At 52.8% G+C, this 26,268-nt stretch overlaps 13 protein-coding genes across 13 annotated transcripts; 9 read left to right on the top strand and 4 right to left on the bottom strand.

The window, feature by feature from the left end:
- Positions 1–397: 397 nt before the first annotated feature.
- On the bottom strand, positions 398–1,824 carry CH63R_14624 (transposase; the record flags this gene model as incomplete). Its single annotated transcript, XM_018309598.1, has 3 exons — positions 398–703; positions 806–1,136; positions 1,241–1,824. 3 exons carry the CDS (start codon positions 1,822–1,824, stop codon positions 398–400), a joined length of 1,221 nt encoding a protein of 406 aa, XP_018150570.1.
- Positions 1,825–2,540: 716 nt separating this feature from the next.
- Positions 2,541–4,021, top strand: CH63R_14623 (uncharacterized protein; the record flags this gene model as incomplete). The annotated part of the gene is made up of 2 exons (XM_018309597.1): positions 2,541–3,640; positions 3,745–4,021. The coding sequence occupies 2 exons, from the start codon at positions 2,541–2,543 to the stop codon at positions 4,019–4,021; spliced, it is 1,377 nt and encodes a 458-aa protein (XP_018150569.1).
- Positions 4,022–10,202: 6,181 nt separating this feature from the next.
- On the top strand, positions 10,203–10,814 carry CH63R_14622 (chromo domain-containing protein; the record flags this gene model as incomplete). The annotated part of the gene is made up of 2 exons (XM_018309596.1): positions 10,203–10,307; positions 10,371–10,814. The coding sequence occupies 2 exons, from the start codon at positions 10,203–10,205 to the stop codon at positions 10,812–10,814; spliced, it is 549 nt and encodes a 182-aa protein (XP_018150568.1).
- Positions 10,815–11,116: 302 nt separating this feature from the next.
- Positions 11,117–11,524, top strand: CH63R_14621 (uncharacterized protein; the record flags this gene model as incomplete). The annotated part of the gene is made up of 1 exon (XM_018309595.1): positions 11,117–11,524. One exon carries the CDS (start codon positions 11,117–11,119, stop codon positions 11,522–11,524), a length of 408 nt encoding a protein of 135 aa, XP_018150567.1.
- A 1,137-nt stretch (positions 11,525–12,661) lies between these two features.
- CH63R_14620 (uncharacterized protein) lies at positions 12,662–13,371 on the bottom strand (the record flags this gene model as incomplete). The annotated part of the gene is made up of 2 exons (XM_018309594.1): positions 12,662–13,025; positions 13,364–13,371. 2 exons carry the CDS (start codon positions 13,369–13,371, stop codon positions 12,662–12,664), a joined length of 372 nt encoding a protein of 123 aa, XP_018150566.1.
- Positions 13,372–13,517: 146 nt separating this feature from the next.
- Positions 13,518–13,914, top strand: CH63R_14619 (uncharacterized protein; the record flags this gene model as incomplete). Its single annotated transcript, XM_018309593.1, has 2 exons — positions 13,518–13,630; positions 13,656–13,914. The coding sequence occupies 2 exons, from the start codon at positions 13,518–13,520 to the stop codon at positions 13,912–13,914; spliced, it is 372 nt and encodes a 123-aa protein (XP_018150565.1).
- Positions 13,915–15,400: 1,486 nt separating this feature from the next.
- Positions 15,401–16,487, top strand: CH63R_14618 (Fungal specific transcription factor; the record flags this gene model as incomplete). Its single annotated transcript, XM_018309592.1, has 4 exons — positions 15,401–15,411; positions 15,547–15,557; positions 15,610–15,730; positions 15,893–16,487. The coding sequence occupies 4 exons, from the start codon at positions 15,401–15,403 to the stop codon at positions 16,485–16,487; spliced, it is 738 nt and encodes a 245-aa protein (XP_018150564.1).
- A 795-nt stretch (positions 16,488–17,282) lies between these two features.
- On the bottom strand, positions 17,283–17,624 carry CH63R_14617 (endoribonuclease L-PSP; the record flags this gene model as incomplete). The annotated part of the gene is made up of 1 exon (XM_018309591.1): positions 17,283–17,624. One exon carries the CDS (start codon positions 17,622–17,624, stop codon positions 17,283–17,285), a length of 342 nt encoding a protein of 113 aa, XP_018150563.1.
- A 632-nt stretch (positions 17,625–18,256) lies between these two features.
- CH63R_14616 (Riboflavin transporter MCH5) lies at positions 18,257–18,463 on the top strand (the record flags this gene model as incomplete). The annotated part of the gene is made up of 1 exon (XM_018309590.1): positions 18,257–18,463. One exon carries the CDS (start codon positions 18,257–18,259, stop codon positions 18,461–18,463), a length of 207 nt encoding a protein of 68 aa, XP_018150562.1.
- A 12-nt stretch (positions 18,464–18,475) lies between these two features.
- CH63R_14615 (MFS monocarboxylate transporter) lies at positions 18,476–18,966 on the top strand (the record flags this gene model as incomplete). The annotated part of the gene is made up of 2 exons (XM_018309589.1): positions 18,476–18,763; positions 18,862–18,966. The coding sequence occupies 2 exons, from the start codon at positions 18,476–18,478 to the stop codon at positions 18,964–18,966; spliced, it is 393 nt and encodes a 130-aa protein (XP_018150561.1).
- Positions 18,967–19,586: 620 nt separating this feature from the next.
- On the top strand, positions 19,587–20,585 carry CH63R_14614 (Homoserine acetyltransferase; the record flags this gene model as incomplete). The annotated part of the gene is made up of 1 exon (XM_018309588.1): positions 19,587–20,585. One exon carries the CDS (start codon positions 19,587–19,589, stop codon positions 20,583–20,585), a length of 999 nt encoding a protein of 332 aa, XP_018150560.1.
- A 582-nt stretch (positions 20,586–21,167) lies between these two features.
- CH63R_14613 (uncharacterized protein) lies at positions 21,168–21,407 on the top strand (the record flags this gene model as incomplete). The annotated part of the gene is made up of 1 exon (XM_018309587.1): positions 21,168–21,407. The coding sequence occupies one exon, from the start codon at positions 21,168–21,170 to the stop codon at positions 21,405–21,407; it is 240 nt and encodes a 79-aa protein (XP_018150559.1).
- A 1,166-nt stretch (positions 21,408–22,573) lies between these two features.
- On the bottom strand, positions 22,574–26,092 carry CH63R_14612 (Potassium transport protein 1; the record flags this gene model as incomplete). The annotated part of the gene is made up of 5 exons (XM_018309586.1): positions 22,574–22,946; positions 22,976–22,998; positions 23,677–24,399; positions 24,464–24,573; positions 24,649–26,092. The coding sequence occupies 5 exons, from the start codon at positions 26,090–26,092 to the stop codon at positions 22,574–22,576; spliced, it is 2,673 nt and encodes an 890-aa protein (XP_018150558.1).
- Positions 26,093–26,268: the final 176 nt, after the last annotated feature.

Raw genomic sequence — 26,268 nt, 5'->3', positions numbered from 1 at the left:
AACAGGTTCACAGCAAGCAGCCATACGTAATGAGGTTCTTCTCTTCTTCGCACTCAACTTGTGAGCTTCACGGCAATGTGCCCTCACATTTTAGTATGAGACTGCAGGGCAGGTTGTCTCCTGGCAAATCTGGACGACGAGAGCAATTTGGACAAAAGACAAGAGTAAGCATGAACGCCCAATACGCCGACAACCCAGGGGTATATGTAACTGAATCGAATCCCAAAGAAACGCCCCAAAAAAAACCGAAAAAAACCATCCGCAACAAGACTGAACCCAGAACAGAAAGGGAGGGAAAATCACCGTCATGACGACGTATGCGATGCTGGGAGCCCAGACCCGGCAAGGATTCCAGCCAAGAACGCACACCCACGCACCGGGGTGAGAGCCTGCGAGATTATGCCAGCCTGCGGACTTGCGCATTGGGCCCCTCCTCCGCCATGGTCTCATCGGGCGTATCCTGATCGTATCGACCGCCTCTTGGGCGCTTCTGACCGCGTGACGGGAGCAAGACTTGACCAAGTCTCGACTGGAAGGAGGCGTATGGCACGTACGCCACCGGAGTATGGACGATCTGGAAGGTGGCGCTCGGCAGAGGGGATAACTGGGGGTATGCGAGCTTGTCGAGGAAGGCATCGGGTATTTCGGCAGAAAACGTTCTCAGGCATGTCGGGTTATTGATATCGCTGAGGAGCAGTCGGACCTAAACAAAAGGGAGGTTGTCAGACAACATAAGATGTAGCTGGGGCGGCAGCAAGCAAGCAAGCAGACAAGCCCGAGCTGGACTCGCATCAAGAGGACTCACCGAGTAGGTATCCTGATGGGGCGGAGGCGATCGCGCTTGAGACTGGATGGACTTGCGCCCGGCCTGGGCCATTGCGATGAGAGCGGCAGCGATGTAAGGGTCGCGAAAGGCATCCATGTCGGCTGCGATGCGACCGAGATGGTCGTCGAAGAGGCGCTTCCGATCTCGGCTGTGACGTTGGAGGTATAGATGGCGAAGGGACGCGGCGCGGCACCGCCCAATGTCGCTCGCTTGGAGGAAAAGAATCGATGGGGAGGGCTCGGACGGCATGGCAAACGCGGTGCCAGCGACGCGCTCTCGAAATAGTCTGTAGTGGAATGTCGGAGTGGACCTGATGGAAAATGCCTGTTAGCCACATCTCTGGAAGGCGCACACGCTGTCTTTCTGTCATGTAGACGAGGCAGGGGGAGGAACGAATGGGTTTTGTTGACGAACCTTGCCGGCTTAGCTTGGAGGGGACTCTTCTCTAGCAAGCTCGTCATGGCACCCTCCTTGGCAGCGACAACACGGCTCAAGGCAAGGCATCGCGCCCACCTTACATGCGGGTGGAACGGAGCCCTATGTGATAGAAAGGATTTCAACGCCTGGGCGCTCGCGTCGGCGTCGATGTCGGTGTTGGAGTCAGAGTCGGAGTCGGAGTCCGGGGGGGTAATGTTCTCGTCATGGGCGTCGGAGGATTCGATGATTTGTGGTGGTGGAGGCGGCGGCGATGATGGGCTGACTGAAGTAGCAGATGTTGATGGGGGAGGAGGAGTCTGCGGAAAGAACGTGATGGTGTTTGTGGCAACGTCTGGAATCGTTTGGCTGTCGGCGGAATAGTTGTAGACGGAATGAGGATGGGTGATGTCCTGGTCGTCAACAAAGGCACATCTAAGCAGGCGGAGATGGTGCTTTGTCCAGTGCAAAGGGGGCACTTGCAGCTGGTGGAGCGGGGTGAGGGCAAGTATCTGGCTGATTGAGAGTTCCGATAGCCTTGAATCCGATTCTGCTGCTGCGTCTGTCACGAGGCAGCGTAGCATGATGCTGGTTGATGTGTGTGTGTGCGTGCTGCGGTGATGCTGTTGTTCATCTGAAGCCCCCGGTCGTGGTTTTGGTCGATTAACAGAAAGAATGTGCTGAGCAGCACGGAGGAGTGCTGTTCCGATCCGTCGCACGGACCAGACCCCTCAGCCCCCCACTCACACCACTTCACACTTCCCGCCCCACGTGACGTGCTTTCCCCAGCCGACCAGCCAAGACCTTGAAATGTGTGATGCTTTAGTGTCTTATGTAATCCCCACCCACCCCAGCTTGCCGCAGCTAGTTTACCCACCATCTTGTGCCATCCATCCATCCATCCCTCGCCATCCCATCCTATCCCATCACATTCCACCCCACCACATCCATAGGTACCTAGGTACGATGTACAATAGGTACCTGTTGCAGGCAATAGTGCTGTATTTGACTGACTAAAGTGAACCTGGCAGTGATGGTGAAAGGTGAAGTGAGTGGCTGAGCCTGACAGGCCTGAGGTGCGAACCAAATGTCACATGACCAGGAACCGGAAGTCTACGGGTGCAGTATCTGTACCTGACAGACAGACCCCTGCCCCCGCCCCTGCCCCCGCCCCCTCTATTCCCCCCTTGTACCTAGTCATGCTCCATACGGATACTCCCGTCCGGAGATCTCTGTTGGACTAGGGCAGGCTTCCTCACCTACCTACTTACACTTACACGCTCTGCTTTGCGACTGCATCATGTCGTCGCCGTACGTTGACTCAGTCTCCAGCGAGGCAGCTTGGCGCCGAGAATTCTCATCAAAAAAGCACAGCGGCATGACCTTCAGCAAGGCTCTGGCGAATACCAGTGCGAGCGAATGGGGCCGTGGGCAGCTTGTCCGGCTGCGCGTTGTGATACGTCACGCCGCAGACGACAAGCTACTGCCTCTCATCGTCAAGGACAAGCCAGCAAAGGCCATTACCAAAGCCATTTCTGAAGCCGCGATTGAAACCAGCGACGACACTTTCTGGAGTCAATACCCCGAGTCCAGGAAGGCACTGCGCACACTGCTCAAGGGCCGTGGCCAGGGCAGCATTTCCGAACGAGAACTGTGGTCAGAGCAGGAATACATGCGCCACTACGGGAGTTGTGAGTACGGCCGTCTATGGGCTGCGCTCGACCGGCTCGAGGATGCGTGCCACCACATCAGCCAACAACGCACAGAGGTACCACCGCACCAGGACAATGAGCAAAGGGAGACGAACCCGGCCCCAACAACGCCACCGTCGCCCCGTCCGCGATCTTCCAAGCGAGCCCGCAGGTCGGTGCAGCCGTTTGCGGGAGTGGTCCCATTCGACCAAAACACCCCCATCGCCGACAGCAGCAGCAGTCCACAGTCAGCACCTGACGTCCTCCTCTCGTCCCCGCATTCCGCCGCCTACGTGCCCGCCACCGAGGCCGTTTGCTCGTCGGAACGGACCGAGGACCTGACGGTTGACTTTATCGTTACCGCTCTCCGCATCATACTCCTCCATGTACCTCCCCAACAACAGCTCGACTCTGCCCGTGAGAGAAATGACGGCTTCCCTCCGACAGTCGACTTGGACGTCCAGAAGCTCCAACTTCGCGTCACCATTTCCAACCTGATCCAGTTCGGTTCCATCGACGACGGCGGCCTGTGGATACGGTTGTTAAGTAAAAGGACGCGGGCTCGCGTCGCCGTGCTCGAGGCGAAGCGCTTCATCGGCCATGTTGATGACGGCTGCCCTGTTCTCTCCGACCCCTGGCTGGCCCAGATTGTCGGGGAGGCGCTAGCTGTTCGCCTCGCACCAGACGCGTGGGTGGGACCACGCGAAACGTAAGTTCAGTGCCAAAGAGGGAGGGAAGGTTTGGTTTGAGAGAGGGTTCAGATATCTAACTGATCTGGATGGCTGACGTGTAAGCCTCTCACGGGCATCGCAGCATCATTGTTATAGCTGCTGCTCGCTACTTTGTTCGATTTTTCCAGCTCCGCGTAACGGATTCGTACCTCAAGGACCTTTCCAAGTGCGTTGCTACTGAAGCCGCGAAGCCCAAGACGGAGCCGCCCGCAGCCCTTGAAGCCGACGACGCACCCCGCGAGTCGATACAAATTAGCAGCACACGCTGGTTCGACTTCCGGGAATCGACGGAACGCGTCCATGTCGTGCGCAACCTATCCGGTATTGTCAAGCTGGCACAGGATGAGGCGCAAGGTTGAGCCAAGGGGGGTTAGCTTGGCGTAAGAGGGTGAAAGATGTCTGAACGTTCTGTTTGTTCTTGATGCGCTTGCGCGGAGGGGCAGACATGGTGATGATAGCAGGTCAGTAGAGAGGTTTGGGGAGGTAGAAGAACAAAACGGGAGCCTTGGTACCGTAACGGCTGGATTGTTGTAACCAAGTGGCGTAAACAAGAAGCGAGCGAAAGCGACAGTAAGCATGAGCGGAGATGGTGCGTTGCGAGCGACGGGAAACTCGAGTCACGAGGCACACGAGGGCAGCGGCATAACGTTGGACATCTTGACTGACAAGAAACAAGCAAATGGACAAGCAGAGACATCACTGGACTGGTACCACCACCACCAACCCGCCGGCCATGGCACACTTCATCCGCCATGTGCAACACGTCTCCCTCCTCTCCCATATCCCGTCTACTGTCTCTCTTCTACCGTCTGCCCTCTCTCCTATCTCTCAAACCACGCACAACACATCACAACCTCTCGCTCGCCCGTATGCCACCACCACGATAGCATCTCTCTTTCCCGCCATGCACACCGCTCACCCACCTGCGCACACCCTTAACCGGGCCGTCTCTGATCTCTGCTGGGTGCATGCGGTGGTTCGCATCCTGAGCATGGCGAAACATGCCCTAGAATTCGCACGCATCGGGGGGCGGTGGATATAATGATGCACATGGCATGAACCATGACGGATGGTGGCGCGGCGAACACGCACATCCAACAACCAAAACGTTGAACGACTGCTGGCTGGCGTAGATGGTTCGCTCTTAAGTACTAGACATACTGTAATGAAGGGCACAAAAGTAGAACCACAATTGCAGTGCAGCAATTCCGGCTTATACAGGGCGACTGCACCTATCTCGACAAATACCCAGGCATCTTGCCCGGACCGCGTTGTAACAGGATAGGTAGTACTCCGTACTTCGGTACCTAGTTAACTGGGTAAGGCGGGGGTACCTAGGTCCCCACCTCCTGGCTTCAGGTCATCAAGTAAGTAAGTACCCCTAGGTAGATGGATGCCTGTCACGGTAGTCCGTATGGGTACAAAGTAAGTACTTATGCTCGTCAGGGACCACACTCGTTGTCAGACAACGAGCATGGTCCCTGTACACAGCCGACGCAAAAGCCCCACCCCCACTCTCCACACAGACCGTCAGTTACCTCATCCGTGCCGGCTACATCCTCCTCTCAGCCTAGACACATATAATTAGGCACATCAAGCATGGTCGTCCCAAGTGATCGTGCCTCTCTGTTCCGAGTTGCAATGTCAACCAAGGCGACAGGACAACGTCGGTTACATGAATCACCGTTTTGTAATCTGCCCGAGATATAACCACCGCCTCTGCATCGCAAGCTCGTTAAGCGGACCAAGTCTTTTACTAAACGTCGGTGCTGCGTAAAGGTTTGCGACGAATTCGTCGAGTAAAATTCACCAGGTTCAATAGCAATGCTCATGATGCAATCAATCAATGTTGTGTCCTAGAAAGAGGCGCCCGTAGGCCGCCTTCGTCCATTAAGTATTAAAATAAAAGTAAGTAATAGTAAAGGGCTCTAGCACCTGTAGTATAGCACGTACGTTCACTACGCCGACGCAGGGGATGTTGTTTGTCTGGGATGACTGATCCATAACGAGAAAAGAGGCAGAACAGGACGAGACGAGAACAACGACAGTAGATAAACAGACAGCGCCGCTTGTTGAAGAACATCGGAACTAGAAACGAATGGCAGGCCAGTCTTCAAGTCAACCACAAACGCTCCTCTCCCCCAACAAGCCATTTCAGTGTGCACTAGACTTATGGAACAGGACTCTGGACGAAAAGAACAAACAGACAAAGCTGACAAGATAGAACAGATAGAAAGGTGTAGGAAAGAAAGAAACCAGACGACACAGAAAAGAGCGGTTGGAGAACTCGACGCGTCGTGAGGCTTGAGAAAAAGAAAAAGATGGAGAAAAAAAAAAGGAAAAGAAATGAGGAGGGAAGAAAGTACTAAGAGAAGAAGAGGACGGGCTTGGTGTGTGAGTTACATGATAGCATTAGGGTACTGATCTCCCTCTCTCTGGTTGACCCGGTCATGTTTAGTTGATATTGTTTAACTAACTACCTACTTTTAAATGTAACTAAATACATGTTGTAAAACTAGTAGTTACTTATGCGATATGATTACGGATGGTGCGTGTCTACTGATCCTTCCGGATCTCGTTGTTCCGGTGATTTTACCTTGCAGATATGGTTGATGTCCCTCGCTATAATGAGTCAAAACCGCAGTCAACACCGCAGTCAACGTTCGTCAAAGCTGGAAAGCATGGAATTCAGATGCCAAGGATTCCTGAATGCGAAAGTGAGTTTAGTTTCGCCCCGAGCTCAAGTCACAACTACGCACGCATGTCGGGATCTCTCTCTCTCTTTTCCCACTCACATGTGCTTTTTCCATCCTGTAAAATGGTGCGGAATAGAAACATGGAGAGGTAGAAAGAGAGTCCTTCATCACTGGGTGATCAAAAGCACCTCAGGTAAGGAAATAAGTTTCCGCCTCATGGCCACCATATGGGATGGGGGGGTTCAGGGACAAGATGTATAGAAGTGTAGCCATGTTGAAACAACAGAGAGAAACAAAGAACCGCGTCGACATCGATCAAGACTCCTGCTTGAACAAGGCTCGGTAGTAGAGGCGCAGCGCAGTCGACGCTGGTGACTGGCCAAGGTGAGTCGAGAGAAGAGGAACACTTACCGACACACCGACCAGAGACACAGGCGCCCTGTCCGGGAACACGGCCCGCAAGAACCGATGGAAGTAGTCGCTCATGCGCGGGTTGACGCCGCTGGCTCTCAACTAGTCGTAGCTTGGTATCGAACCAGACGCATGTCGGACAAACAGGACCCAGTGGCAGTCGTGGCAGACGGGTACGAAACAGCGCTGAACTGCCTCCATTTTCCGGGCCACGGCGCCAACCCAGCGAGGCGGTTGAGGACTCTCCGCTACTGCATGAACCACCGTGGATGTAATCATGGCACATGTTGCATTGCGGGCAACAAGCTTCCTCATGAAGAAGTTGACTACGTCATCGTTGAGCCATTGGTTCGGCTCCAGAGAGCGGAGGGCATGATGCACGATGCTGCGATCCGGCTGGCGCTGTCGGCTCTGCTGCCCAGCTGGGTACATTGCCTGATGATGCTGCCGACATGATTATGCCATCTGGCCGGACTGGGGTATTGTCACGTCTGAAGAGAATGAGTCAGGTTCTCACACGAGAGACAGAGTGAGAGAGATTGAGAGAGTGTGTGAGAGAGAGCGAACTAGGGCCTACCTTTCCATGGATCTCTCATGGTTGGTCGATGGCTTATCGGAATCATCTTTGTAGACGACGGAGCGACGCCATTCGGGCCATAACGGCCCTCTTGTAGAGAAAAATGTTCGCAGTTGTATACCAGAGGCGCGAGGTGGCAGCCACACGCTGACCTCGAAGATTTGAATTTTGTTGACCACTGCTGTTTGGTCGTTTGCATTGCTAGTGCATTATATAGACGATTCTTTCTCTATTTTGAACTTGTTCTCTGGAAGCACTTTTCTTTTCGCCCCTCCTGTGTTTCCTTTTTCCTTTTCCCGCATTCTCCATCCCCAAGCGGACCGTCCGACTTCCTGGTCCCAGGTACATTGTCCAGCTTCATAAGCGCTGCCTTATCTCCTTTGTATTGTTGTTTAAGACAATCTGGCTGGTCAAATCGAAACATGCTTATGGGATTTACTGATTGGAGTGGTGCCTCTTAGGTGTGCGACCGTCGCAGCGACACACAGTGTACGAATAATGTTGTCTCCTCTCCCTAGGTACATCGTCAATTGGAGACAACAGCGCACCCCTCCGAGCCTGGGGAACAGGCCAGCCACATGGTTTCCCCATTTTGAAGGCCAACACAGCCAAACCCGGCGTTGAAAGTGGATCTCTGCCCCAGCCACACACATGCATGCATGCATGCATGACGCATGCAAACTCAACGCCCTACGCCACGCGCAGGTCGGTTCTGGCATGTGCAGATGTACAGATGTACCATGCTTACTTGGTGAACAGACAGATGGGAGATCGTGGAGTTGGACCTTGCCTCTTTGGTGGTGTGGTGCTTCTCTTCTGTTGCACGGGTGCTGACCTTATGAGGTAAGCCCCATAGCGCCCTTGCGGATCTTGGAGAATCTCTCTGTTACAAAAGCGACGCTGTTGGTTGTAGGCAACAACTAATGCCTTATATCTCGTGACACTCTCTCCCCACCACCGCCTACCAATCCGCACCGCAGACATCCTGTGCATCACATATGACGAATCGTAAACCCCGACACGAGAACATGCATGTCCATCGTCACACCACTCACCCCATGTTCCATGGTGCTTTCAGGCCGCAAACTCGGCCGGCTGACAAGATGGCGTTGCATCATCTCTTAAAGACGTTGCGCTTTGGGCAAAAGCTACACTAGCTGCATCTTCTCCACCCCGATGAACCCAAAGGAATAACACCGTTTTGGCAGCTGCAATGGAGCTTTTTACACCCCTTACGGTTAAGTCTAGAAAAGGTACTTGGGTGCTTGCTGCACACACTCAGCTAAGTACCGTACCTAGGCACCTGTCCCTGTTGAGGTGGCAGGGTGCAGTGTGCCCGGGCACGGGGGCGCAGTAGTCAAGTCGTAGATTCGCACCGATGTCAAGGCACATGTAAGTAGAGTGGGAAAGCATTAGTTGTGTAATATGTCGCTTGGTTCTGGCGATGGCAGACACGTAGGACGCTTCGGCTTCCTCACGCGACGTTCACGGACGGCGCTACTGATGAGGTTGTCCACTAGTGTAGTTAGTTAGTTACCTAAGCATCCATTCCAATCTCCCCACTAGCTTAACCTTATCCCAACCTCGCTCCATGCAAGAACGCCAAGACAAGCACCTAGGGCAGCAAGTCTGCTTCACGAGGCCAGGCTGGTAGTAGGTCTAGCTAGGGAAGACAGACGAATTTGCTGCAGTAGCACTAGGAATCGGCAACTCTTGCGGGTTTTGATCTATAGGCTATACAGGTCTACTAGACCACCCTCCTGATGGACAGGTATGTATAGTCAGCCCTAGACGATCTATGCGGATTGTAGATACGGTCGCGCGTCTGGGCGGTGCAAAGTTTTATAGGTGTTACTGGGGATTGTTCAACTCGATGGAGGCACGCGGTTCGGGAACTTGTTTGCTCATACGGACCTTAATTGGTTGTGCGGAATAAACGAGTTTTATTAGGGACGAATGCCCAAGGAGGTGTATAGGGGGAACTAGGGGCCCTGTATGCAGGGATTAGTCGGCATATCTATAGCCTAGCAAGGTATTCAATGGCCTTGAGCAAAGCTAGGGGCTTAAGGAGGTTAGATTTAAATAGTTATCCTTACTTATACCTACCTTTTAGCCTATTAAGGGCATTATTATTAACTCTTTCACTCTGTGCAACTTTGATTCTACTGTGACCGACAGGGCTGTCCGGACGTTGCTTCAGTTAACTAGCCTAAGGCGCACTTATATCCTTCACCACCGCTCTCCCTCCCTTCCCTACAGCTGTGTCCCTGTCTCCCGCCTGGGCCCTCTCTTTATCGACTGAGTCGAATTAAGTCTCTCCTATAGGTTGCACCTGCTGCCCTCGCTGTGCCTGCCTGCCTGTTATGGTGAGTGCAGACCCAGATGGAACCAGGCGGCTCGAGGCTGACTTCTACTAGTCCGCATTGCCAGCCAGGTTGGCAACTTAGATGCTACCTAAGCAGGGCGGACCCTAGGTGACTGGTAGAATTCAAAAGAAAATATTACAAGATTGTAAGGTAGAGCTAGTGCTTGTGATGGAACAACGTATTGGGGTTTGCGTTTTGTAAGACTACACACTTGTAGCACCTACTTGAGTGAGTTTACTCCCTCGACGAAGCAATAATACCACACGAATTTTGCTTTGCTAGTAATTACAGCCCTACGTAGGGAAGGAGGTCTCTTCTTGGACAACTTCCCTTTGGCCGGCGTTATTACTCCCCCCCATCACCCTTTTGTTTCCCCCAAGTCTTCACCTTCACAGGATACAATCCCCCTTACAAGTCGAATCTCCTACACCACACAGTCCCTCCTGCGAAATCAAACGACAGAGTCCTGATCAGACTCATCACACACACCATGGAAGCTAACAAAGACACCCAAGAGGCGAGCCCAAGCGCGAAACCAGTCGAAAGCAACGCCAAATGCCAGAAACCCCAGCAGATTACCGCTACCACCACCAACGTTAGTTTTCCTCATTTACCCTCTGTCACCCTCGGCCAATCCTCCTGACTGACTCCTTCGCAGCTGACCGAAAAGTTGGACGGCACTGAAAAGCCCTCCCATCACCGGTACGAGATCGACGTCATCAATGACCACGAGAAACGCGATGACGGAACCATCCTCTTACACGTCCTTTGGCGAGGCTACCCTGCTACCGCTGCCACCTGGGAGGACGAGCACCAGCTTTGCCGGGAAGCACTCAGCGCCGTTCTTGACTACTGGGCCAAGTTCCCTGGCGGTAGAACTGAGGCGCTTGGTCGTGACCCTGCCGACGCTGGCGCCACCTGGGAGGTCCAGAGGATCTTACAACACCGCAAGACGAGAGGCCGAAAGCCTATTATGCAACTCCGAGTACAGTGGCAAGGATACCCACCATCCGAAGCCACATGGGAGCCCGAAGCTGCCATCAAGGACGCTGTTCCTGAGATGGTGCGAGAATACTGGCGCTACATCAGCGCCCGCAAATGATTCAGGACGATGATACAGCGTGCGAGTCAGGGAAATGTGAGGGGAGTCGTGTCGACAAACGAAGAATGTTGAAGCGATAGTGGAGATGCCATGGCTGAGATAACATCAGCTGAATAGAAGCGGGCTGCGGGGCGGACCTTGGCAACCTGCTTGTTATAACGCTGATCATTTTACCCAATATTCCAACGCTGCCAACTTTCTTCTGTAGTGAAGAAGTGTTGAAAGTCATATTTGTATCACCTTATTATCTTTCAATCTATAGCATCGTGACTCATCCATCCGTGTCATCGTGATCCATCCATATGCTCTCGGTAGGTGCTCTCAGGCCAGCGGTCACCTGGGCTGGAGGGTGGGCATACAGCTTCGTCGGTCAACCTCCGTCTTCCGTCTCGGGCCTTACCTTGGGCGAAGATCCGCTAGTAGACAGCCAGTTCGAGGAGCCGGCAAACCTGGACATGATGCCAGAGGCCGGGGCGGCGTACTCGCTAGTCCCATTCTCGTCGTCCACCGCGCCGCCGTCTGCCGCAGTCATCATCATCGCAACGAACCGCCTGGGCCTACAGGACAGTTGGTGGGACTGGTGGGAAGAAACAGCTCCACCTCGCGTCGGTGACCCCGGGAGCAGGAAGAGTATCGAGGTCGGCACGGCCTGTCACTTTTGCTTCGGGATAATAGTCTGGGACGCAGCTCACAAACCGAGACAGGCCTAAAGATGGCGTCTTCATTTACACCTTCATTGCAGTCATGCATGGTAGCATTATTCCACCTTCTGAATGGGCTGTTACGGAGATGGTTGGATTTGAGTTACAGGCGTCGCTAGCTAGCAACGCACCTCCTGGGTTCTGAGTCGCATAATCAATGCGAGGAAGACAAGTTCTGAGCCAATGGCAAGGGGCTCTGCAAGGTTTCAAGTAGGACCTCAAGGCTTGTAGCTCTGTTCAACATCGCTTGGAGAGAGCAGTCAAAGCTCAGAAGGAACCGCAATTTCGGTGACCTAGACAGGACTGCTAGCTAAGATACCTTGCGTTGCCTATCTCACCAGATGGTGATTGGATGTCTGATACGAAATCTGGGACATTTATGAACGTTCCTGTGACACCGTTCAGTGCGGATCAAAGAAATTGACTTCGGTTTCGGGTTAAAGGCTCTATTTTGTTTTTTAGAAGAATATAAGAGTTTCGTGGCTTCTCAATATTCAAGGAAATTAATTCCCTAATTCTTTGCGGCTTAGATAGCTGACTGCCCGGTCATCTCAGTATTTAATGGCGTTGCGAGTTTGTGTGTCAATAAGTAACCTCTTAACCCTGCTTGAGACAAGCGAATAACCCCAAGCAGCATATCATGAACGCGGTTCCAAATTTGGCGCGCGAATGGTCGACCGGCCTTGCAGAGATCAGCGCTGCCATTAACCAGATGAACCAGTGTTGCAACACGGCAAAATGCGGCAATGGTCGAGGAATCCTCTGCACGCCTCCGTGATGCTCGCGACAGAACCAGCAAAACTCCGTACAGGTATATTCTCAGATCAACCCTATTTACCTACTTATGCATCTCCCCCACAAGGACGAACGTCACACCCATCTACCTATCTAGGTATTACACCCCAATCAACCAACACACCATTGGCTTTGGTACCTCGAGGCTTTTCCAATAACAACAAAAATACCTCATAAGCACCACAGTCTCGAGGAGTCAAGGTACTGACTGACCGACCACAATGTTATCAAACCCATCGTAAGCATTATTTACCTGCCATTCCATACCCAAAAAAACCCCCCGGACTATAGGTTGACACGTTTGTCGTGAAATCAAGATAAGACATGTCATCCGCTACTTCTTGGTCCGAGTCAGAACTCGAGGCCCTCACCATGGCTCTCGCGACCGAGGTCGGCCTCCTGGCACTGAGCGTCCTCGCCGCGCGCCTGGGCCGAAAGGGCTTCGATGTGGCCTCGATCATCATCCTCCTCCGCCAATGCGTCACCGCCACGGCCGAGGCGCGCGGCAAGGGCGGCAACGGGGTCCCGTGATATCTGCGCCGCTCCATCTCTAACCCTCTCGGCGACGGCGTGACGGCCATGTTCCCCGGCGACAAGGACGTGAGCCTGGTCGTTTATAAGAGGACGGATAATGGCATAGTTACCACCACGAGACACATTAGGCCGGGTGACGTCTTTACTCTGGTCCTTGTTCAGCCTCAGTAGTCGTGAAGCTCTGTTGGTGCCGGCTTAAACGAAGGTCAATGACCTTGACGCCAGTTCAGCAGTGCCATTGTCTATTGCCACTCAAACATTACGTTAGAACAGGAAGCATCATCCGTGATATTGTTTCTCTTCTCCGCCAAGGAAAGACAAAAACACGCAACTGCCTGCAGTAGGGCAAGAAAACAAAAAAGTCAACTTACAAATAAAGTCAAAAGGTGAGAGAATAGGGGGAAAGGGGGGCAAAGAAGTAAAAGAAGATAATGAGTTAACAGCACAATAAGACAAAATCATCCGGCTATCATGAAGACCTGGCGATAGTGGTGTCAACGTGCTATAAAACATACCTACATATACATTTATCCTCAGGCTCCTCGACGCATCACAAAAACATTGCCAACAGTACAAGAAGTCAATTTTGCAAAAGGAGCACTTGAAATTACTAATACTTAACGACTAGCAACAGCACTCGCCCTCCTAAAGGGAAAAAGAAAAGGCAAAGGCCATGGTCAGCCCGACCGCGTTGCCTATGAAGCCGTCTTCGCCCCTCTCCCGAGCTCCCTCCATCCTTCGTCTCGACATCGCGCGCCGCCTAATTCACCCAACCGACCTGACTACGTCAGCTAACCTGACTGTTTCGCAGCTTCTTGCCGCCCGAGAAAGATAGCATACTCGTGCCAGCCGCCTTCAAGGGTCACCTTAACCTCCTCCAACGTCTTGCGGACCAAGTACCTCTTTTGAGCCCTGCATTCGACATGGCATGCGGCATTCTGCTCTCGAACCAGTTCGTCGTCGCCTGGCGATGCTCGAGTGGCTCGCACCCCATCCCACACCACCGAGACCCGTTCACAGGCGGGGTCACCATCAAGGACCTCTGGGCTTCCAGGGTCCGCCCGGTATAGTACGCTGCGGTGGGAAAGAACTATCGCATGGCGACAGCAATGACCTACGCGGGAGTGCGCTTTCTATATTACATGCTCGAGTGGCGGGGATTTCAAGTACTGAGTGAGTGTTCTGTCAGATCTTGTTGCGTTTAAATTTCCAAAAAAACAAAACGGGGAAAACACTTGACGGAGCAATATTCTTAACTAGAGGCAAGATTGTTCCTTAAGGAACAGGGAAAACGATACAGTGTCGTGACTTAAGTATGCCCAGGGTCAAAACAACTTTTTGGGCCGTTATGATTCCACGGCCAGATCACGAAGCCATGTCATGTTTACACATATTACCCTGCTCGCTTCGATACGACGGTGAACTCCGAGACAGCGACAAGAGAATCCTGAGCACACTATTAGAATATCTTGCCATCAGACAAGAGAACCCTAGCACTTGACAGTCAGTGCCCTTCCAATATGCACTGGCATGCATGGATACGGTATTACGACCCGTATCTGACCGTAACATACGGCTTCTGGTCTTGTGGTTGCCAGCCGTGTCCAGTCCTTTATTCGGAAACAAGCAGCCTACGTCGACCAGCTGTGGAGCACGAATGCTCTTCGGATTTTGATGCTGCATCGCATCTCGTAGAGGCAGCTAGAACTGTTGGAAACTTGAGCCAAGCTGGTGGCATCATTGAAAGAGAACTGAGCCGAACAGGTTACAGGCTTACGTAGGAAACGAATATGCATTTTGCTGTAGTATTTAGTGTATTGTGTAATATCAACCATCTTAGGATTGGGGACTATTATAAAATACTATCAATAATTAATGGGCTTTGTGGTTTTAGTATTAAGCCTTGTCTAGTGCTGGCTAGGGCGGCAGATGTGTCTTTTATGGACCACTGCATGCCCCTCGCCTCTCTCTCCCTGACTATATAAATCTTTCAAAAGGAAACCGAAAACAAAGCCAGCCACTTTTGGCTTGTATATAACTTACTTTGGCGCACACAGTACGCCAAAGGCTGGCACAACACAGCGACGCAATGACTTTGCCGCCTTGCCCCAGGGCTTTATTGCTAAAGTGGCATGCATGACATTTTTGGCCAGTTTGAAAACCAACACTGCATTCAAATTTGTGAGGTTTCGAAGACGTGTAGATCGCTTTGACTTTGCGTTGGGCCACTTTCCCCAGTTTCTCAGTCAGCCCATCCCATCCATCTCCATGACCACAGGAACTCATCACATACCTATTTACTAGGTTGCTAGTCATCTCATAAGAAAACCAAAGTACCGACTCATGACGACAGCCGCATTCTTTCGAGTGACGAGACCCAAACGCGGGCCTTTCGAAGGTGAAGGCGCACCTCTATTACAATCCGGCCTCGGCCTGTTGTCTTAGTATGGACTGCCGAGGCTGACATGTGATGTAGACAGGCTGTTGATAGCTAAAGTAGTGATGATGGCCAGGCCACAGGCGAATTTTAGCTAGGGCGTTTGGTTTGCATTCAAAATGCAAGACTGGTAAGTGAAGCCGGCTTAATCACCTCAGTTACCATCTGCATTGGCGGTCGATCGTCCAAGGTCACTTTCAAGGTCCCTTTAAGTCGCCTCGCGCCGCCCTAGAGAATGCGTAGGGGCTTTACAAAATGAACCTAGCTGGCGGCTTGGTATGTGGCAGTGGCCTGTTAGGCCTACCTCTAGATACCTGGTTTCTTGTAGGCCTTGCTGCAAGTTTATCTGTCGGCATGGGCCTGCACACATTCTCCTCGTATGACGCGCTTCCTGTCGATGTTGCCGAGCATCGGAAGTGTGTCTTTTACTCAGTGTACATGATGGATCGGTAAGCTATAGCAAGCCCAACTGTCAGCTTGCTCTTAGGCTAATCTATCCTAAGGGTCGTATCAACTAACAGCTCTCGGACGACCTTTTGCCTTACACGACGATGACATAGACGTCGAGGTTGGTTGCACAGAAGACATCACCCGAACTGCAGCTAATATAGACAGCCCTTTGCCGACGCCGACGACGAAGACATCGATGCTACGGGCATTCGCCAGCGTAACCCCCTTCGGCCCTCCACCATGGCAGTCCCCTTCTACCTGCTCCGCCTGCGCCAACTGTCCAGCAAGATTGTCAAATCCGTCTACTCCAACAAACGCAACGCCAACATGTCCATCTCTGAGCGCGAAGCCATCATCTACTCCCTCCACCGCGAACTCCTCGACTGGCGCCACAGCATGCCTTTCCCTTTGCCCGACACGCACCCGCAGGTGCCCCATCTCAGCAGTAACTGGTATTACTTCAACTACTACATGCAGGTCGCTATGCTGTACCGCCCGTCGCCGCTGTTCCCGACACTCGACCAGGCCCGCGTCGAGACGCTGGGTGATGCCGCCGGCAAAGCAATTCGAGAAGCCATTATGATGCACCGACAGCAGCGGTTTGCGTACAACTGGTTGAAGCTGCTGGCGCTCTTCACGTCGACGCTGTCGCTGACCTATGCAACGACGGCAAGGCTGGAGAATCTGGCGGTAGTGTTGAGGGAGAGCAAAGCGATCGAGACGCTGCAGCTTGCGATCGAGCCGTTTGATACATAGAGCGTAAAGTTCTCGGCGGCCAAGAATATCAGGAGGATGATTGAGGAGATTGTAACTCGGTATACGGAGATTGACTTGCAAGCATGATCATAGCAGTGAGGAGCCAAGTATTATGAATGCCCGAGCGGTTGTTCGTGAGTCTACTGTACTTCTCATAATCAATGTGTAAAGACGCGGTGTAATAATGATCTGGAATATGAATAATGTGAATTGTATTAACATATACCGTCCTCACCTGGTCACTTCGAGCTTAGACTTATCCCCTTACATGGCTGTTAAACTACTCCATTGTGAGGAAGCTAGTTTATTCTAGAGTGCAGTTAACTCGCTCTATTCGTTGAAAGATGCGGAGCGCGCCTGTCGATCAACGGATCGTTATGAGTCGGGCTGACCGCCGGTCAATATACTCACATATCAACGTGCATGAAGACGCTTTCTGACCGCTAACTCGTATAGACATGGAGATGCAAGTGCCTTTGTTGACTGACAGCCGACTGATCTCTGGCCTGTTTGATTGTGGACACTTACTTCAAGACGATACGGATCGTTCAATCTCGTGCATAGCTTGTTTGGCAGTTGGCACGATCATCATTTTACGACACCAAACTTCACAGATTGAGCTTAGGTAGTTCTGACAAGATTGTTCTTTCCATGGTATTGATTGACGGCTATCTCCTTTACATCCTCAACAACAGCAACACCCTTAATCTCCACCAACATCCTTGGATCCGGCAGCTCCTTGACTCCAATCGTCGCCCTCGCCGGTGCCTCGGCCCGCGTGGTGAATACCTTGTTTCACTCCTCGTTTATGCCCTGGTAGTCCCCCTTCATGTCCACCACGTATACAACACTATCAATCAGGTTCTTGACGCTGCCCTTGCCGCCTGTTGCCTTACGGATGATGAGGTCAATGTTGGACAGCACCGCTGCAGTCTGCACCCGCACGTCAAGCTCGTATGTGCCGTCGCCGTTGTCTTTTGCGCCCGGCCACTCACCCGTAGCAAGGTGCACGCAAGCGATGCCCGAGATGTAGATGGTGCGGTGGGAGCCGGCGGGGGCGAGGCGGGCATGGGCGTACTGCGTGGGTGGCTCCGGAGCGGAGGGGTTTATGACGAAGGCGTTGCCGTTGGGAGCCATGGTGTAGTCTCGGTGTGGGTGTGTTTTAACCCCAAAGTAGGGAGACTGTGATGAGTTGTGGTTGTACGAGAAGAAGTAGTGTTAGGACTTGTGAAACTCTTAATAAATGCTTGCTTGGTAGCTAATGATCTGATTTTGGGTGCTCTTCAATATTTTAAGAGATGTATAAAGGGACGACTAGTAAGATGAGGCGGCAACCCGAGAGGATGCGGCCGACTCGATGGCGGGCGACCCGACCGGAGGGTTGCATAGGCCTTCGGGCTCTCCGCCCCGGCCCTGGTCGGCCGCTACAATTTAGTTCCAGATGGGAAAGTTCAGTAGGTCCATGCCGACAAGTCCCGGAAAGTCAGTCGGCTTGATACCTTGATCATGCTGTCCCCGGACTGTGACTATGTGGCCTCCCCCGTGAACTCCGGCTTGGGAGTTGTCAACACTAGCACGCCATGATTAACCTCTTTTTTAAACGCCATCGAAAGGCAAAGAAAATTGGCTGCATATCGATAACGCGTGATATTTTATACACTCATCCGGATAGGTGTTTCCGAGCTTGTCAGGGTCCCAGAGACTTCCTCGTCCTCCTCCTCCACAATAGGGACGCCAATTGGTATTGTCACTGATGGAGAGGGTTGGCAATGGGCATTGCATTGTTAGGTGGATTGGCCGGGGGCGTGGTATTCCCGCCGAAGCCGCTGTACATGGCGCGGGCGCTCCCGGACCCGATGATCCTGCGGAACCCGGCGCTGTGCTTGACGGCCATGGGAGCCTTCTTCATGGAATGGGGCCTCTTCGTGCCTCTGTCCTACCTGACCTTGTACGCGCTTGGCCATGGGCAATCGTAGGCCTTCTAGTACATGCTCCTTGCGCTCATCAATGCGGGTGCTGTGCCGGGCCGCTGGGTGCCGGGATACCTGTCCGACCGACTGGGGCGGTTCAACATGCTCATCGCTACGATCCTCGGGTGCGGCATGTCCCTTGCCTGTCTTTGGCTCACGTCGGGATCGAGTCCTGCCCTGCTTATCGCCTTCGCGGTGGTGTTCGGCTTCTTCAGTGGCGGCAATGTGAGCCTGGCACCGGTGTGTATCGGACAGCTGTGCACGATTGAGTCGTATGGACGATACTATTCGACGGCGAATGTGTTGGTGAGCATAAGGTGAGTTTGCCTCTGCATTGCGAGTCCCGCGTAGTTAGTTTTGGGCTAACGGGTTGTGCAGTACACTAACTGGTATTCCAATTGCAGGAGAAATCTTTTAACCAGTCGCAGGGGAGCTTCCGGAACTTGATCATCTTTACCATCGTCAGCTACGCAGCAAGCTTTATCTGTCTTATTATTGCCATATTGTGAAACAGAACTGCTTCGTAGGTCACGTTGAATGACACGAGTCACGCGAAGGTGACACGTAACCGATCTCACGGGTATTTCAACCCGAACCATCGTGTAGAATAGATCTTAGAAAGATCAACCACTGTTCACTCTCTCATTCCTAGACGTATGGTGCTCATCACAGGCCAAATTGTTGTGCTGCGGGAGGCGTGGGCTGTGGGCGATATTCTAAGCCTCCATGTATCCTAACATGTACATCGTCCGAGGCTCGCATGTACCCGGTTCGATTGGATCAAAATACACAAAATAGAGAATGATGTATAACTTGCGCTCAAGCCGATGGCGAACCAATTGGCTGGGTGTGTTAGATGCGAGACCCTGCGAAGGTTTGCAGTTCGGTCAATGATATATGTGAAACTCTACTTTGCAGTACATATGCTTATAATCTACCTCATTCGCCATACTTGATGAAGGTTTCCTTTTGAGTTCTTCTTTTATGGTTTTACAGATCGGCCCCTCCGATCTCCATACATATATATCCGTCCCCCGCCGGCTCAGCATTTACCGTGACTTGTCCTCAAACCGCGAACATCAACAAGCGTCACCTTTCCTCATCAACTCTCGATAGTGATATACCCACGATGGCTCAAAATCAACATCAAGTCCATTACTTTGACCTCCCCAACTTCACCTTCACCGACGGGACCACCCTGTCCCTCGCCCGCCTCGCCTACCTCGACATAAACAGCGCCGCCCCCAAGGTCGCCCTCATCCCAACCTGCTTCAAGGGCACCCTTCACTCAACCCTCACCTTCTCTTCCGGCGTTTTACAAAACCACAGGATCATCGTCGTCGCCCTCTTCGGCAACGGCGAGTCTTCCAGCCCCTCCAACACCACCTCGTTCCCTGCCTCTCTCGACTACCGCGACTGCGTGCGCGCCCAGCATGCGCTGCTTTCCCATCTGGGAATCAATGTCGTAGACGTCATCCTGGGGTTCTCGATGGGCGGACAGACTACCTACCACTGGGCCGTCATGTACCCGGCCATGGTCCGCAATGCGGTCATCATTTGCTCATCGGCGCGCACGAGCGGTCATAACAGGCAGTTTCTCGAAGGCCCGTCCGCCGCGCTGGAAAACGCCGTTGACTACACGGGACAGCCTCAGGATTATGCGCCGCGGGGTGTCCGCGCCTTCGGCAAGGCGTATTCGGCGTGGCTCACGAGTGCGGAGTGGTTCGACCAGCACCTCTACAGGAACCTCGGTTACGACAGCCTGCGCGCGTGGGATATGGACACTACGGGGCCGCGGTGCGACGGGTGGTACCCGAACAACTTGCTCGTGAAGCTGCGCATGTGGCAAAATGGCGATGTTGGCGTTTTGACGGACGGCGGCGGGCTGGACGAAGCCTTGGAGCGGATTGAAGCGCGGGTGTTGCTGATGCCGTGCCGGACGGACCAGTACTTTCGCCCTGACGCGAGCGAACGTGAGGTCAAGATGCTGAAGAGAGGGAGCTTGAAGGTGATTCCGTCGGTTTGGGGGCATTTGGCGGGTGCTGGGTCAAACCCGGTGGATGTAGAGTGGATGGATGAGCAGATCACTGCGTTCTTACAAGGTGCAGAGGCAGGGGAAATAGCCTAGTCTGAATCAGAATATTCATTTATACTCTATACAGTATCCTTACTTTACACATTTGCTAGCCTCTTCTGTCCAACTTCAAAAACTATTGCCGCCTTCATTACCATCTCATCCTCCCACCTCTTACCAACAACCTGCATTCCTACTAGCAGCTTTACATCCGGCCTCTCCGTCAGCAGCATCTCCCCAAACGGCACATTCATCGCCGGGTGCCCCGTAATATTGAACGGGCAAGTATTGCTCGTCAGCTCAATAGCAGGCTTCAGCCTCTCCAGTATCGACGTACCCGGGTCAGGATGCGGCATGGAGACGGTAGGCGCACAAGGCGTGACCAACACGTCGACCTGCGCAAGAGCCGCGTCGTAGGCGGCACGCAGCTGGAAGGCTTTACGGTGGGCTTTGGCTTCGATGGAGGGGGGAAGATGTGATGTGTCAAAGACTTGGCTGAGGAGAATGTTGACGACGGCGGGGTTGGACTGGGTTAGAAGCTGGTAAGTGTCCTGGCTTGGGGGCCACTGCGTCTTGATGTGAGGCGAGAGGTACGATAGATGGCCCGATGGCTTCCCCTGAACAAGACCTAAAGACATGGATGGCCGCGTGGCAGCCGTCCAGATGATGGGGTCTTCGGAGTGCATGGGGACGGAGATGTCGACGACCTCTGCGCCGGCGGCTTCGAAGCCTTCTCTCGCTGCCTTGCGCACCAGGTCGCGCACTTCCGGCGACAGACCCGGCGCGACGAACGACTCGGTCAGAAGCCCTACCTTCATGACGGGTCGTCCAGGCTCGGAGCTTGCATGGCGATACTCATCGACTAGGGCGGGATAGTCCTTGACGTTAGCCACGAGAGGCGTCTCGGGCGCCATCCTGGGATCCATGCCGTTCCATCCGGCCATGACTTTCAGTAACGCTGCGATATCTTCTACACTTGATGCAATTGGACTCAGATGGTCAACCATGGGCGTCATGGAGGCGGCACCTGTGTACGGAACTAGCCTAAACGTTGGCTTTAGCCTGTAGATGCCTGTGTAATACGCCGGGATGCGGATGCTGGTCAGTTGAGCGGCCGCGAACACGCAACGGTGTGACTCCAGGCGTTCAAGGGATTGTTGTTGGCATCCGGCTTCCAGAAGAAGTGAGGTCTGGTGGTGGGCACCGGGACCAGAGTGGGGTGGACGAAGTCATTGCTGCTGTCCAGTTGTGATGCATGATTGCCTCGAAGGACTTGAGCAAGAGGAGGTACGACTGCGCATCATTGGGGTCGGGGATGGTGAAGCTGGGTTCTGCGGCGAGACGATGCAGTTCTCTTCCTTGTTGAGAACAGATCTGGAGGTTATTAGAGAGGGCTTAGGTTCAGACTAGTGATGTACGTACGGTGCGTCATTGCTTGCTAAAGAAACGATGGACATTTTTCTATTTATCTGGGATTGATGTGAAGAATGGTCGTGAGGCTTTGTCTTGAAGGCGTTGTGTTGGTTCTTGATTCAAGTGTGTCCATCTACTTATGTACTGCGCTTGAGTTGAGGGCTTATTGCGTAGATGACGGTTAGTTATGAGGGATACATACTGTTATAAGGTACAGATTTACTGGTGTTTGCATGACTGAGAAGTTTGCATGCCTCCTTGGATGATAGCTAGGTATACGTCTGTCTGTTTGCTACTAAGATAGGCCCTCTATCTATACATAGATTAATGCTGTTAATGTAAGTCTGCATGCCTTAAGAGTAAGCTACGTTTTGCATGTTACTATAGAAGATGATAAACTTACCCTGGCGCAACTTGCAAGATAGAGCACTGCACCTGCAATGTCTTCCTTGTTGCCTGCCCTTTTGGCGGGGACTTGGTTGAAGAGATTGGCAAACATGTTGCCCTCTTCTCCCACGGGTTTCATCTTGCTTAGCGCAACTAGAGTTCGTCAGTTGCCAGCCGCTTTTGGCCTAGGAGGGGAGGGAACTTGAGTTACAGCTGGGGTTGATGCCGTTGACGCGAATGTACTACCGCCTAAACTTGGCTGCCAACAGCCTCACGAGGTGGTCCGTCGCCGCCTTGCTCGTCGCGTAGCTCGACATGTCGACATTTGTCGCATTGTGCATGCTCGCGCACGAACTCGTGACGAATACCGCGCCCCTGCCCTCGCTTCTGCCCTTGATCCCGGCCCCTAGGTCCTGCTGCGCCGCTGCTGCCAGGAGGGGCATGAAGGCCACAGAGAGGAAGTAGTGCGCTGCGGTGTTGACGCTGAAGGTGTCGGCCCAGTCAGAGTGCTGATGCGACCACATTGAGTCTTGCAGCTCCGCGAGGGAGGCTGACGTGACGTTGCAGGGGGTGACGGGGTCGCGGCGGATGCCGGCGTTGGACACGAGGATATGTCTAGGTGAGATTTGCGCTGCGAGATAAACGCTGCGAGGCCGGCGATGGCCTCCTTGGAGGATACTTCGCATGCGTACCTGACTCCGATCTTTAGCAACTGTTGCGAGAGGGAGGGGATGTGGTTGGTGTGACTACTACTATAAAGCCTACTACTTAAGATAAAGCCTACAGTAGGCCCTTTATTACTACTAAGCAGCTAGTATACTAACTAATATCTCCTATCTTTAATGCCCTCTATAGTACCCTTTGTATACATTATACCCTCTAATTTAATAAGTACCTTATCTCTAATGCAGTAGGCAATAGGTTAGCTTAAGCTAGCTAGTCTATTAGTTGCATTTGTCTGCGCATCTAGAAGGCCTATATACAGCCTATTAATTATTCTACTAGATCTTAAACTCAGTAGTATATTGCATTTCTTTACTTAGAAATAAACTTCAAATATCCTTAATCCTCTATTTTAAAATTTATAAATAGTCTTATACTTTTAGATTTTATTTATTAATTAATTATTTCTTATAACTTATTTACTATAGGATATTAGAGTAATAGCTAGTAATACTAGGAGATACAAAGTAGTATAATGTAGTAGTCTTAAGTGTAAAAGGAAATCTATTTTGTCTATTGCTTGTCTACAGGCAAAGTCTATTTAAAAATTCCGTATCTCTAAACTAGTTCGACTCTTGCCCAAACTCCGTCTGATCTCAGCGTCCTCATTCTGCTTCTTAACATTGTCCCATCCAGGCAGCTTGACGGCATGGTCCAGCGCGACCTGGAGGCCCCTGTGCCTGCCACGGATCATCATCATGATCATGACCAACTTTGAGCCCGTGTACCAGCCGCCGGCGAAGCTGAACGAGTGGTCCGGCAGGCCTATGGACAGCCCGATGTTGGTGTATCCCGACACGATTTCGAACAAGAAGTTGAAGACACTGTAGGAGCGCGGGTCCGCGATCGAATGGGACGTCTCGATCAGTGTGATTAAGAATAGCGCAAAGGCGATGGCCCAGATATCGTGCGACAATTGCCCTCGGAGGTGCTGCGACACGAGGCTCACGTGGCCCTCGGGCGTAGAGGCGGAGCCCGGCGGCGCGTTCGGGTTGTCAAAGTTGATGGCAGCAGACCGCTTCAGCCGCGGCCTCGCCGTCACACCCACGCCCTGGAAGTTGTTCATCCTGCTCTGGATCTGCTTGCCCACGAAGGAGGTGCCACGCCGGCCGATGGCGGCTAGTTTCTTGACGGGCTTGGTGGAAATGCCCGACTTTGCTTGTGACAGGCCTGATGCGGAAATTGCTGTTCGCTCTGTGCCAAGGGCATGGCCAAACGTCGGTTGAGATAGGAGGGGCCCAAAGGTTGGCAGGAGCTCATCTGTCGACTGGTTGGCAGTTGAGTCTAGGTCCTCGGATTTTCCAGGTTCCGTGGTGTAAATTCCTAGTGACCGTTCTTCGTACACCTTGAATCGTGTCGTGTCAGTGAGAAGAGGCTCGTGCCTCAGCTAGACTAGAGATCCCACTTACATTTGAGTTTCGCATGACGATGATCTCCGGATATGCGGAAATGTACATTACGATGACCCACAGGACCAGAACGTCAAAGTAGAGGCTTGACACAGGAACAACCGCAAAACCTGTGGAAGGGATGCCTGAAGGCAGAGCCGTCAGTCAATTTCTAGGCAAAAAGGGAACCACTCTTGGTGACTTACTCAGTGCCTGAAAGACGGCCAGCCCGACACGCTTTCCAACCGGGTATGCCTCAATAGCAGAGTTGCCGATGCTAAGAACCAACAACAAGACCCAGTCCATAATCGCGATGGTTGAGAACATGGTGACAAAAACAAAATTGGCCTTGGCAGGGAACATCATCATGTACAGACGACGGGGGTACTTCACGATGAAATCGAAAGCTTCCTTCCAGACAGTGTACTCGTCGTCATCAACCGATATCTTCAAAACCAAGCTGCAGAAATAGACGGTTGCTCTGAGGAACGCAGGGAACGCAGCATTTCCAGCCAGGGAAAGGATGGTTACAATGGTCAAGACGAAGGCATCGTTGTCAAAGGCTGCCACGCCTGCGTCGAGGAGCGTCATTCCGGCGTTATTGAATGAAGAGATGGCGAGAAAGATGCCAGCCCACCAGGAGTTTTGAGAATTGACGGCCGTTATACTCTGGCTGTGCACGTATGACCAGGCGCCAAGCGTGATGGCCCCAAGGAGCTGCCAGAGGACGAAGTAGACGCAGACAATGGTAAAGAGAATCTTGAGCGCCCGGTATTCGACGCCACCCAAGTACTCACGTTGTTCCTCCGTGAGGTCGAAGAACTGGCCGTTCCTGCCGACTGACTTCTTGTTCTCGTGGATGAACGTTTTGAAATCGAAGCTTTCTGAAATGTACTGGCGGCCGTCATCACGACTGAAAGGCCTCCGCCTGGTGGTGGCATTCGACTTGGGCGAGAGCGGCTCGGTGGAGCTGGTGGAGACGCCGAGCTTCTGGCCCTCTTCGATGGACTCCAGCATGCCGCCGGATGGTGCAGACTCTTGATTGGTGGTCTGGCTTTGGCTCCGGTCGTGGCCCTTCTCGCGGGATGTAGACCCCGTGAGCTGGAAGGCGTCTGCCTCGGCCTGCCGCTCGTGTCTACCCTTCTTTTGCTTCCGCTTAGACCCCTTGAAGGACGACATGACAGGAAGACCAATCATGGCTCCAGCCATGCCAACTATGGTGCCAGTCTTCTTGATCCTCCTGTTTCGTTCGGCCTCGACGATGTCCTCGAAGCGCTTCTCAAAGACGCGGGCGCGGAGCCAGATGGTGAAGATGGAGACGAAGACGGGACTGCCAAGAATCATCATCAAGGCTAGAATAGCCTGCTGGGCGGTACTGAGTTTGCTGATATCGACCGTGTTGAGTCCGGATGTAGTAAAGGCGGAGATGACGAGGAAAAGACTATCGATGAAGCTGACGCTGTTGGCCGGGTGTGACAGTCCGTGAAAGATGCCGGCAAAGATGAGCCCGGTCAGTATGAAGTAGGCGTAGTGAACTGTGATGAAGTTGACCGGAGGCAGATATGGCCGAACGGCGGCCCATGGTTCGACCATGCGGTCCGCCGTGGCGGGATGGTCGGCCTTGAACTTCTCCCATGGTCGCCATGCCATCGCTGCCAATGCTCTCGCCCAGCGGTGGTGATGGTGTGCGCAAGTGACGCGAGCAGACAAGGCACGGGCAGCTTCTCGTAATGCGCCGGTACTTGGGAATGGGAGAAAGAAGGGATTAGCCTTGCAGGAAGAGAGAAGCTTGGATGGATTGTCGGAGCATTATAAGTATGTTGCCG

The sequence above is a fragment of the Colletotrichum higginsianum genome, chromosome 12 (genome assembly GCF_001672515.1).
Source record: "Colletotrichum higginsianum IMI 349063 chromosome 12, whole genome shotgun sequence".
NCBI lineage: Eukaryota > Fungi > Ascomycota > Sordariomycetes > Glomerellales > Glomerellaceae > Colletotrichum > Colletotrichum higginsianum.
Note: the sequence above shows the minus strand (reverse complement) of the source record. Positions and strands in the feature narration are given on the sequence as shown.